Source organism: Podarcis muralis, chromosome 12 (genome assembly GCF_964188315.1).
Source record: "Podarcis muralis chromosome 12, rPodMur119.hap1.1, whole genome shotgun sequence".
Lineage (NCBI taxonomy): Eukaryota > Metazoa > Chordata > Lepidosauria > Squamata > Lacertidae > Podarcis > Podarcis muralis.
In genome coordinates this window covers 4224336-4236495 of record NC_135666.1, presented here as the reverse complement: position 1 = coordinate 4236495, position 12160 = coordinate 4224336, and the positions used below count along the sequence as shown (strand labels likewise).

Below are 12160 nucleotides of genomic sequence, written 5' to 3'. Positions count from 1 at the left end.
AGCCTCTCTGAGCCCGGCTTTGGCTGGGGAGGGCGGGATATAAATAAAATTTATTTTTATTATTATTATTATTATTATTATTATTAGCAGGGGAGCCACCACTGAAAAGGCCCTTTCCCCTTGTCACCATCCTCAGAGGCTCCCTCTGAGGGGGCACCTGGAGAAGGGCCTCAGGTGAATGTTATGACTCTGGTGCTTTCACTTGCCCTCCTCACACCCTCGGTCCTTCGTCTACAAATCAGGATACACAGAGGCCAACCTCACAGGGTTGTTGTGGGAGCAAACGGAATAAAGACTCTGGGGCTGCAATCTCCAACACACTTAAGTTGGGAGTCAGCCCCACTGAACTCCATAGGGCTTACTTCTGAGTCAGCAGATGTGCACTTTAAGAAAAGAATTTAACATTGTTCTCAGTTGCTGGGTGTGGTTTTAACTGTTGTGATTCCTTTGTAGTTGCTTTTCGCAGTTTTTATCACGTAAGCGTTGTACTGTGTTTTTAATTGCCTCTAAGGCACCCAGAGAACTCAGGTACGTGGGCAGGAGGTAAATGTAATAAACGTGTTTAATTTGTTTGCAAGTTAAAAGGCTGAATGCCCACAGATGTTTCCTGCTCGCAGGAGGCCTGTTTATAGCTCACAGGAGGCAGTCTCACGCCCAGCAATGCAAAGGAATTTTAAAGAACCAACAAATCAGCACAGTTCTGAAATAAGCAGATAAAATCGGTGCAGTTTTTAAAGGCACAGCCCGCCATTGTAATTAAAAATGGTGACCAATTGTATCCCAGGTTTAGAACTGTGTCACCAAGCAAAATTTTTACTTTCAGGAGCTGTGGGTTAAACCACAGAGCCTAGGGCTTGCTGATCAGAAGGTCGGAGGTTCGAATCCCTGCGACGGGGTGAGCTCCCATTGCTCGGTCCTTGCTCCTGCTACCTAGCAGTTCGAAAGCACGTCAAAGTGCAAGTGGATAAATAGGTACCACTCCAGCGGGAAGGTAAACGACGCTTCCGTGCGCTGCTCTGGCTCGCCAGAAGCGGCTTAGTCATGCTGGCCAAATGACCCAGAAGCTGTACGCCGGCTCCCTCGGCCAATAAAGCAAGATGAGCCCCACAACCCCAGAGTCGTCCGCAACTGGACCTAATGGTCAGGGGTCCATTTACCTGAATAATAGGGACATGGGTGGCACTGTGGTTTAAACCACTGTGCCGCTTGGACTTGTTGATCAGAGGGTCGGCGGTTCGAATCCCCACGACGGGGTGAGCTCCCATTGCTCAGTCCCTGCTCCTGCCAACCTAGCAGTTCGAAAGCACGTCAAAGTGCAAGTAGATAAATAGGTACCGCTCCGGCGGGAAGGTAAACGGCGTTTCTGTGAGTTGCTCTGGTTCGCCAGAAGCAGCTTAGTCCCGCTGGCCACATGACCCAGAAGCTGTACGCTGGCTCCCTCTGCCAGTAAAGCGAGATGAGCACCGCAACCCCAGAGTCGTCCGCGACTGAACCTAATGGACAGGGGTCCCTTTACCCTTTACCTTTACCTCCTGCAATGCAGGAATCACAACTAAAGAATCCTGGATCCAGAAGTCAGAGGCTCTTTTTATGCCTTACAGTTCTTCCCGACTTTATTTTTTTCAAATTGCAAAAGAAGAAGAAAAGCGCCTTACAGTTCCTTGGTTTTCCAAGGCAAGAGAGACTTGGGAAAGGGGAGGGCAGGATCCTGTTTCAAGGTGCTGTAATGTTTTGTGCTCACCTTTTCTGCAGGATGTTGACCATTTCTATCAGCTTGCCCCTTTCTGCTTCAGCGGCTTGTCCCAGGGCCGCGTACTCTGCAATCTGGATCTTCACGGTTTTCATGTCCAGATTATCAGGCTCAACAATCCTAAAAAGGAGAAAAAAGAAAAAGAAAAAAAGGAGAAAAACGGACCTGAGTTGGTAAGGGAGGGAGAAGGGAACCCCAATATACCAGTGAACTGGCAGAAGCAAAGATCACCAATGTTGAAGCAATGATTCTTCAACATCAACTTCGTTGGACTGGTCATGTTGTGTGGATGCCTGATGATCGTCTTCCAAAGCAACTACTCTATTCTGAACTTAAAAATGGAAAGCGTAATGATGGTGGTCAGCAAAAGAGGTTTAAAGACTGTCTCAAGGCAAATCTTTAAAAATGTATAAACACTGACAACTGGGAAACACTGGCCTGCGGGTGCTCCAGTTGGAGAACAGCCTTGACCAAAGGTGTCATGGGCTTTGAAGGCACTCAAACTCAGGACGCAAGAGAGAAATGTGCTAAGAGGAAGGCACGCTTGGCAAATCCACACCGGGATCAACTCCCACCCGAAAACCAATGTCCCCACTGTGGAAGGACGTGTGGATCCAGAATTGGCCTCCACAGTCACTTACAAACCCACTGTTAAAACCATGTTTATGGAAGACAACCTTACTCTACGAGTGGTTGCCAAAGAAGAAGAAGATGATAAGAGTTTCAGCCAACTCCAGATAGCTGCCACGTACCTCCCAGGAGAGACAGTCGTTGGGAATGAGGTCGCCACGGAGTCCACGAGGGTGTGACCCATCTTAGACACCATCCTGGGGAAGGCAAAGAATTGCAAACATCTCAGCAACAGCCTGTGTGCTTAGCTTGCCCATCTTCCACCATCTGTGCACGCTGCCACGTATCTGGGGAGCGGGCAGTAGGCTCTGAAGCCCTGCCGGTTTACAAATGCTGCTGCAATGTATAATAATAATAATAATACTTATAACCCACCCATCTGGCTGGGTTTCCCCACTCACTCTGGGCGGCTTCCTACAAGAGATTAAAAATACATTAAAACACCTGTTTAGGGAAGCTTTTAATGTTTAATAGATTACTGTATTTTAATATTCTGTTGGAGGCCGCCCAGAGTGGCTGGGGAAACCCAGCCAGATGGGTGGGGTATAAACAAACAAACAAACAAACAAACAAACAAATAATAAATATTATTATTGTTGTTGTTGTCCGACTCTTCGTGACCCCCTGGACCAGAGCACGCCAGGCACCTCTGTCCTCCACTACCTCCCGCAGTTTGGTCAAACTCTTGCTGGTAACCTCGAAAACACTATCCAACCATCTCATCCTCTGTCGCCCCCTTCTCCTTGTGCCCTCCATCTTTCCCAGCATGAGTGTCTTCTCCAGGGAGTCTTCTCTTCTCATGAGGTGGCCAAAGTACTGGAGCCTCAGCTTCACGATCTGTCCTTCCAGTGAGCACTCAGGGCAGATTTCCTTAAGAATGGATGCGTTTGATCTTCTTGCAGTCCATGGGACTCTCAAGAGTCTCCTCCAGCACCATAATTCAAAAGCATCAATTCTTCGGCGATCAGCCTTCTTTATGGTCCAGCTCTCACTTCCATACATCACTACTGGGAAAACCATAGCTTTAACTATACGGACCTTTGTTGGCAAGGTGACGTCTCTATTATCAGTCATTAAAAGCTTCCCTAAACAGGGCTGCCTTCAGATGTCTTCTAAAAGTCAGATAGTTGTTTGTTTCCTTGACATCTGGTGGGAGGGCATTCCACAGGGCGAGCACCACCACCAAGAAGGCCCTCTGCCTGGTTCCCTGTAGCTTTGCTTCTCACAGTGAGGGAACCGCCAGAAGGCCCTCGGCGCTGGACCTCAGTGTCAGGGCAGAAAGATGGGGGTGGAGACGCTCCTTCAGGTATACTGAGCCGAGGCTGTACACTGACTACACAACTTGTAGAAGACGTCTGAAGGCAGCCCTGTATAGGAAGGTTTTTAATGTTTGATGTTATATTATGTTTTTGCAGATGCTAGAAGCCGCCCAGAGTGGCTGGGGCAACCCAGTCAGATGGGCGGGGCACAAATGATAAAATTATTATTATTAAACCAAAGCTCTTCTGATGTGACAAATTGTTTCAGGATACCTACAACATAGGGACGTGAGTGGTGCTGTGGGTTAAACCACAGAGCCTAGGGCTTGCTGATCAGAAGGTCGGCAGTTCAAATCCCCACGACAGGGTGAGCTCCCGTTGCTCGGTCCCAGCTCCTGCCAACCTAGCAGTTCGAAAGCGCATCAAAGTGCAAGTAGATAAATAGGTACCGCTCTGGCGGGAAGGTAAACGGCGTTTCCGTGCACTGCTCTGGTTCGCCAGAAGGGACTTAGTCATTCTGGCCACATGACCCGGACGCTGTATGCTGGCTCCCTCGGCCAGTAAAGCGAGATGAGCGCCGCAACCCCAGAGTCGGCCACGACTGGACCTACTGGTCAGGGGTCCCTTTACCTTTGCCTTTACCTACAACTTAGTTCTCTCAATGAGGCAGAAAGCTTGTGTCTGGGATGTACCACTGCAGAGCACAGCTGGGGGTAGGTGTCGCAGCAAATACTCCTCTAGTGCAAAAGGATTTATTTCACGTGAAATATTGGAACAAGAATCTCTCTCTGACGCATAAGTTTTCTATGTGCAATGAAATTTGTTGTTATTAAGGACCGCCTGATCACGAAAGTCTCCAGGCAGCTGAATTGGTATATTCCCTCACACAGGATTATCTGTCTCAGTGAGAACTAGGCTAATGGACACAGCCGGGTAGAAATAAAATCTGAATTCTCCATAAATGTACTGGCTGGTGAGGCATTACACAACACACTACTGCCCTCCAGCAGAAACTAACTTTTGGAACAATGCACGCAGAAGGGTTTATTCATCATCTCTTTCCCTGGACTTGCAATCCCTTCTCAGACTCTGAATTATTTGTTCGTGGGATTATTATGCAAAGGTGAGAAGAAGTAAAGGAATAGAAGACTCCCTGACTGAACTGAAATGCCCTGCTAACTTCTTTGTCAGACTGGGAGAAGTCCTAGCCGCATAAATATAAAAGTCTCTGGTTTGTAAGACTGGGTGGAAAGTATTATCTCAAACAACACAGGTGCCTGTGAATAATCTGAGGCAGTATACAAAAGGCTGAGAGATTCCCTGGAAATTCCTTGTCTGTTCAAAGGATGCTGATTTCATTCATGACGAGGATCCAGCTATCAATTCAAAGAAATAATACATCATACAGTGGTGCCTCGCAAGACGAAAATAATCCGTTCCGCGAGTCTCTTCGTCTAGCGGTTTTTTCGTCTTGCGAAGCAACCCTATTAGCGGCTTAGCGGATTAGCGCTATTAGCGGTTTAGCGGCTAAAAGGCTATTAGCGGCTTAGCGGCTTAGAAAAAGGGGGTGGGGAAGCGAAAAAAAATTGCAAGACTCGCAAGACGTTTTCGTCTTGCGAAGCAATCCCATAGGGGAAATCGTCTTGCGAAGCAACTCAAAAACGGAAAACCCTTTCGTCTAGCGGGTTTTTCGTCTTGCGAGGCATTCGTCTTGTGGGGCACCACTGTATTTAGAGAATTGTTACTATTGGGGGATTTTGAGCCAAGCCTTCTGAACTATTCTGCAGAAATCCAACAGGCGCCCTCTGGCAAGGAGAAACTGCACATGTCAAATGTCTGCCTGCCTCTTTGGGGGAAAAGGTGTCAAGGTGCTATCCTGATTGTATAAACTACCCTATATATGACCCCTTGCCAACAAAGGTCCGTATAGTTCAAGCTATGGTTTTCCCAGTAGTGATGTACGGAAGTGAGAGCTGGACCATAATCAGCCGAAGAATGGATGCTTTTGAATTGTAGTGCTGGAGGAGACTCTTGAGAGTCCCATGGACTGCAAGAAGATCCAACCTCTCCATTCTGAAGGAAATCAGCCCTGAGTGCTCACTGGAAGGACAGATCCTGAAGCTGAGGCTCCAATACTTTGGCCACTTCATGAGAAGAGAAGACTCCCTGGAAAAGACCCTGATGCTGGGAAAGATGGAGGGCACAAGGAGAAGGGGACGAGATGGTTGGACAGTGTTCTCGAAGCTACCAGCATGAGTTTGACCAGACTGCTGGAGGCAGTGGAAGACAGGAGTGCCTGGCGTGCTCTGGTCCAGGGGGTCACGAAGAGTCGGACACGACTAAACGACTAAACAACACAACATATATGACCCACTGCTGGAGACGGGATGTCAGAGTTGGGCTGAGCTGAAGCCATTAAGAACTTCACCTCCAGATGGAGGGCTTGATAGAATATTTGAATAGTCCGTCAGATCTATCAGATTGGAATACAGTCATACCTTGGCTCCCCAACGCCGTGGGAGTTGAACGTTTCGGCTCCCAAATGGTCGAAAACTGGAAGTGATTGTTCTGGTTTTCGGACATTCTTTTGGAAGCCGAACATCTGATGGAGCTTCCGATTGGCCGCAGGAGCTTCCTGCGGCCAATCAGAAGCCGCGCTTTGGAAGTCGAATGTTTCGGAAGTCGAATGGATTTCCGGGAACGGATTCTGTTCAACTTCCGAGGTACGGCTGTATATGGGATCCAGAAGGAGCTTGCCATTCTGGGCCAAACTGGCAGCCTTCCCTAATATGGTGTCCTCAAAATGTTTTGGGAATACAATTCCCAGCATGCTGGCTGGGGCTGATGTGAGCTGTAGTCCAAAGCTTTTGGAAGACAGCAGGTCGGGGGAATCTGTGCTTAAGTCCCTGCTCAGCTGATGACTGACTTTCAGCAAGAAAAGCCAGGAAATCATCTTAATTGTGAAGATTTGCTTGATGAGTGTCAGCTGCACAGTAAGGTAAAGGTAAAGGGACCCCTGACTATTAGGTCCAGTCGTGGCCGACCGTGGGGTTGCGGCGCTCATCTCGCTTTATTGGCCGAGGAAGCCGGCGTACAGCTTCTGGGTCATGTGGCCAGCATGACTAAGCCGCTTCTGGCGAACCAGAGCAGCACGCGGAAACGCCGTTTACCTTCCCGCCGGAGGAGACCTATTTATCTACTTGCACTTTGAGGTGCTTTCGAACTGCTAGGTTGGCAGGAGCAGGGACCGAGCAACAGGATCTCACCCCGTTGCGGGGATTCGAACCGCCGACCTTCTGATCAGCAAATTCTAGGCTCTGTGGTTTAACCCACAGCACCACCTGCATCCTAAAGCTGCACAGTAGGCTTGCAAAATAAGTGTGGCTGCCCCAATAGTCCTTTTTGGGGGGCCATGACAAATGCCGAGTTGCTAAAGCAATTTCCACAAACTGTGACCAAACTGCCAGAGTCCTCTGAACACTTTATTCTGAGAGCAAGCTATATTCATATAAACTGAGGATTTAAAGGGGTTTTTTACCTCGCAGAGCTGTTACTTCCAACAAGGTCATCCCTCCGGGATCCTGAAGAACCATTCCCTTCTTCTAAAGACTCGGCTGACAGTGTAGAAAGTGAGTCTGGACTGCTTTCCTCTTTTCGATGGTGCTGGCGTAAAGATATTAACCAAGTCAGACTTTACACATTTTTCCCCCTTCTTTTTTTTTTTGGAATTTGAATCCGTAGTGGATTCCGTTCGACTTCCAAGGTACAACTGTACTTGATTACTGTATATTCAACAATACTTTCCACCACTTTTCCTGGGACAGACATAAAACCAACCAGCCTGTAATTTCCACAAGCTGCTGTGCTCACTAAGCCGGAAACTCAGCCAAGCCTGTGAAGACCGTGTTTTGCTAATAATTAACTCCGGATTTGAACTGTAATAGTAGTAGTAGTAGTAATAATAATAATAATAATAATAATAATAATAATAATAATAATAGTAATAATAATTTTTTATTTATACCCCGCCCATCTGGCTGGGTTTCCCCAGCCACTCTAAAATCCAGTAACCTATTAAAATCCAACAAAACACTAAAATCCAGTAACCTATTAAACATTAAAAGCTTCCCTAAACAGGGCTGCCTTCAGATGTCTTCTTAAAGTTTGGTAGCTATTTTTCTCTTTCACATCTGGTGGGAGGGCGTTCCACTGGGCGGGTGCCACTACCGAGAAGGCCCTCTGCCTGGTTCCCTGTAACTTGGCTTCTCGCAAGGAGGGAACTGCCAGAAGGCCCTCGGAGCTGGACCTCAGTGTCCGGGCTGGATGGTGGGGGTGGAGACGCTCCTTCAGGTATACTGGGCTGAGGTCGTTTAGGGCTTTCAGGGTCAGCACCAACACTTTGAATTGTGCTCGGAAACGTACTGGGAGCCAGTGTAGGTCTTTCAAGACCGGTGTTATGTGGTCCCGGCGGCCGCTCCCAGTCACCAGTCTAGCTGCCGTATTCTGGATTAGTTGCAGTTTCAGGGTCACCTTCAAAGGTTGCCCCACGTAGAGCATTGCAGTAGTCCAAGCGGGAGATAACCAGAGCATGCACCACTCTGGCAAGACAGTCTGCGGGCAGGTAGGGTCTTATCCTGCGTACCAGGTGGAGCTGGTAAACAGCTGCCCTGGACACAGAATTGCCCTGCGCCTCCATGGACAGCTGTGAGTCCAGAACGACTCCCAGGCTGCGCACCTGGTCCTTCAGGGGCACAGTTGCCCCATGCAGGACCAGGGCCAATGTAGGTCTTTCAGGACTGGTCTTATATGGTCTCGGTGGCTGCTCCCAGTCACCAGTCTAGCTGCCGCATTCTGGATTAGTTGTAGTTTCCGGGTCACCTTCAAAGGTAGCCCTGTGCGATTTACTGGCCGGCTTGCTCTGTCATATTAAGCGATCCGATCTGGTTTACCTGCGAAGCGAACTGCTGGACCTCCTCCTCCAGTTCTTTCACCCTGGCCTCTCTCTCGGCCACCATCTGCTTGAGCTGCTCAATGAGGCAGTTTTGCTTCTGGACTTCCACGCTCAGCTGCTGCTCCAGGTTCTGGTGAGATTCCTTGGTCCTCTCGTCCTGCTGACTCAGGTTCTTCAGAATGGCTTGCATCTCCTTCTGCTGGCTCTGGGGGAGCGGAAAAGACATGGGGTTTGCACACATGCATCATTAAACGCAGGTGGCGGCGTTTAACCCCTAAAGGTAATAATAATAATAATAATAATAATAATAATAATAATAATAATAATAATAGTTTTTTATTTATACCCCACCCTTCCTGGTTCAGAAAACCGGGCTCAGGGCGGCTAACAACAAATTTAAAACACTTAATTGTTGCAACAAAAAACAGCATAAAATACAGTATAAAACATGAATAAAAATAAATTCAGAATTCAAAAATACGTTTAGGGGGGAAATCCATCCAATAAACATTCGATGATCACCAGGGCTAGCTGGCTAAATTAGTCCTACTTGGGCCAGCGAGGAGACCAGGGGAAAATTAGCTGTGGGATCCCAGAGCGGGTAATCTTCATAAAAAGGGGAGGGGGAGGGGAGAAAGGGGAATAAGAGTTCAGGCTAAGTTCAAATGGAAAGCCAGGCAGAATAGCTCTGTCTTACAGGCCCTGCAGAAGGAAGTTAAATCCTGTAGGGCCCTGGTCTCATGGGGCAAAGCATTCCACCAGGTCGGGGCCATCACTGAGAAGGCCCTGGCCCTGGTGGAGGGTAGTCTGACTTCCTTAGGGCCCGGGACCTCTAAACTATGATTATTCATGGACCTTAAGGTCCTCTGCGGGGCAGACCAGGAGAGGCGGTCCCATAAATACAAGGGCCCTAAGTCACAAAGGGCTTTAAAGGTCAAAAAAGTGGTGTTTCAGGTTAAGAACAGTTTCAAGTTAAGAACAGACCTCCGGAATGAATTAAGTACTTAACCCAAGGTACCACTGTATGATGATGATGATGATGATGATGATTAAATTTGTTAGTTGCTTTATCTTGCCCATGGGAACCCAAAGTGACCTATAAGCTACCGTATTTTTCGCTCTATAACACGCACCTGACCATAACACGCACATCATTTTTAGAGGAGGAAAACAAGGGAAAAAACATTCTGAATGAAACAGTGGATGTATCATTTTTGTGCTTCATGCTGTGGCCACAGACATGTGATCTGATGGTGAATTTGGGGTGACCCAATGCAAAAATCCTGAGAATTCCTGTGGATCCATGCTTTGTAACCAAGTTTTTGCACCATTGCAGCCCCAGGCAACAGTGGGTGCGTGATTTTTTGGGTGCAGGCTGTAGCCATGGACATGCTATGTGATCTGATGGTGAATTTGGGGTGACCCAATGCAAAGATCCTGAGGATCCATGTGGATCCATGCTTTTTAACCATGTTTTTGCACCATTGCAGCCCCAGGCAACAGTGGGTGCGTGATTTTTTTGGTGCAGGCTGTAGCCATGGACATGCTATGTGATCTGATGGTGAATTTGGGGTGACCCAATGCAAAGATCCTGAGAATCCCTGTGGATCCATGCTTTGTAACCACATTTTTGCACCATTGCAGCCCCAGGCAACAGTGGGTGCGTGCTTTTTTTGGGTGCAGGCTGTAGCCATGGACATGCTATGTGATCTGATGGTGAATTTGGGGTGACCCAATGCAAAGATCCTGAGAATCCCTGTGGATCCATGCTTTTTAACCACATTTTTGCACCATTGCAGCCCCAGGCAACAGTGGGTGCGTGATTTTTTTGGTGCAGGCTGTAGCCATGGACATGCTATGTGATCTGATGGTGAATTTGGGGTGACCCAATGCAAAGATCCTGAGGATCCATGTTGATCTATGCTTTGTAACCACATTTTAAGTGGGGAGCGAAGGAAAAACAAAGAAGGGACATGAGAGGGGTGTGCAGAGAAGCAGCTGGCTAAGAATGCTGGAGAGGGATTTGGGGTGGGAGGAAAGAAAGGCAAAAGTTCCCCCCCAAGCCAGCCATCTCTCTCTCCCTCCCTCCCCCCTCTCTCTCCCTCCCCCCCTCTCTCCCTCTCCCTCCCCCCCTCTCCCTCTCCCTCCCCCACTCTCTCTCCCTCTCCCCCAGCAGCACCGGAGCACAGAGAGGAATTAGAAAGACGGCACTCTGCTTGCCTGGAGGGGAGGGGCTTTCCCTGCTCTTTGTTCCGTTTCAGCAATCACAGCAACGAAACAGAGGAGGGTGGGCAGTAAGACCCTGAGGCAGAATGCAGGAAAGCTGCCACTTCCTCTTTTCAGGTTTCCCTTCTCGTGACTCGCGGTTTGACTTTTGCTTGATTTTTTGGCTCCAGGGACCACACATTCGCTCTATAACACGCACAGACATTTCCCCTTCCTTTTTAGGAGAAAAAATCTGCGTGTTATAGAGCGAAAAATACGGTATATAGCGGCAATCCTAGAATCCTAGAACTGTAGAACCACGAGAGCCATACAATCCAATCAACTGCAATGCAGGAATCTTTTGCCCAAAGATTAAGAGTCTCACACTCTGCCAGCTGAGCTATGCAGATACTGGTAGCATTCTGAAAGTTGAAATAGCCTTGAGCAGTAGCTGTTGCCGAACCCCTGGGGTGTGGCACAGCCAAATCGTACCAGCAGAGCATCAACGAGTTCGTCGTCGTGCTTCCCTTTGTCCAGCAGGGTCGAGATCTGCTCCTTCAGGGTTTTCACTTCGTGAGACAAAACTTTGTTCCGAGCTTTGGAGCCGTCCAATTTCTGTTTCAGCTCTTCGTAATCCTTCAGGAGGGTGTTATGTTCCCCTGAAAGCTTCTGCAATGAAGCAGATAAAAGAAAGTCAGACTTGACGTGGTAGGGGATTTATTTACGTATCGTGTATCCTACCTATTTTTGTAAGGAGCGCGAGGTGGCATATATCATAGAATAATAATAATAATAATAATAATAATAATAATAATAATTTATTTATACCCTGCCCATATGGCTGAGTTTCTTCCCCAGCCACTCTGGGCGGCTCCCAATCAAGTGTTAAAAACAATACAGCATTAAATATTAAAAACTTCCCAGACAGGGCTGCCTTCAGATGCCTTTTAAAGATAAGATAGCTACTTATTTCCTTCCTATCTGAAGGGAGGGCGTTCCACAGGGCGGTCGCCACTACCGAGAAGGCCCTCTGCCTGGTTCCCTATAACCTCACTTCTCGCAATGAGGGAACCACCAGAAGGCCCTCGCAGCTGGACCTCAGTGTCTGGGCAGAACGATGGGGGTGGAGACGCTCCTTCAGGTATACTGGACCGAGGCCGTTTAGGGCTTGAAAGGTCAGCACCAACACTTTGAATTGTGCTCGGAAATGTACTGGGAGCCAATGCAGATCTCTCAGGACTGGTGTTATGTGGTCCTGGCGGCCACTTCCAGTCCCAGTCTGGCTGCCGCATTCTGGATTAGTTGCAGTTTCCGGGTCACCTTCAAAGGTAGCCCCACGTAGAGAGCATTGCAGTAGTCCAAGCG

General features: G+C 48.2%; 1 protein-coding gene across 1 annotated transcript in view; it reads right to left on the bottom strand.

Moving 5' to 3' along the window:
- CCDC13 (coiled-coil domain containing 13) overlaps positions 1-12160 on the bottom strand; it is a 38906-nt gene that overhangs the window by 9864 nt on the left and 16882 nt on the right. Inside the window, exons 9-13 of the mRNA XM_077936645.1 lie at positions 11288-11464; positions 8589-8795; positions 7178-7302; positions 2503-2577; positions 1742-1870 (exon numbers count right to left, since the gene is read on the bottom strand). Of these exons, the coding sequence (XP_077792771.1) occupies positions 1742-1870; positions 2503-2577; positions 7178-7302; positions 8589-8795; positions 11288-11464 (713 nt within the window). The remainder of the gene's footprint in view (positions 1-1741; positions 1871-2502; positions 2578-7177; positions 7303-8588; positions 8796-11287; positions 11465-12160) is intronic.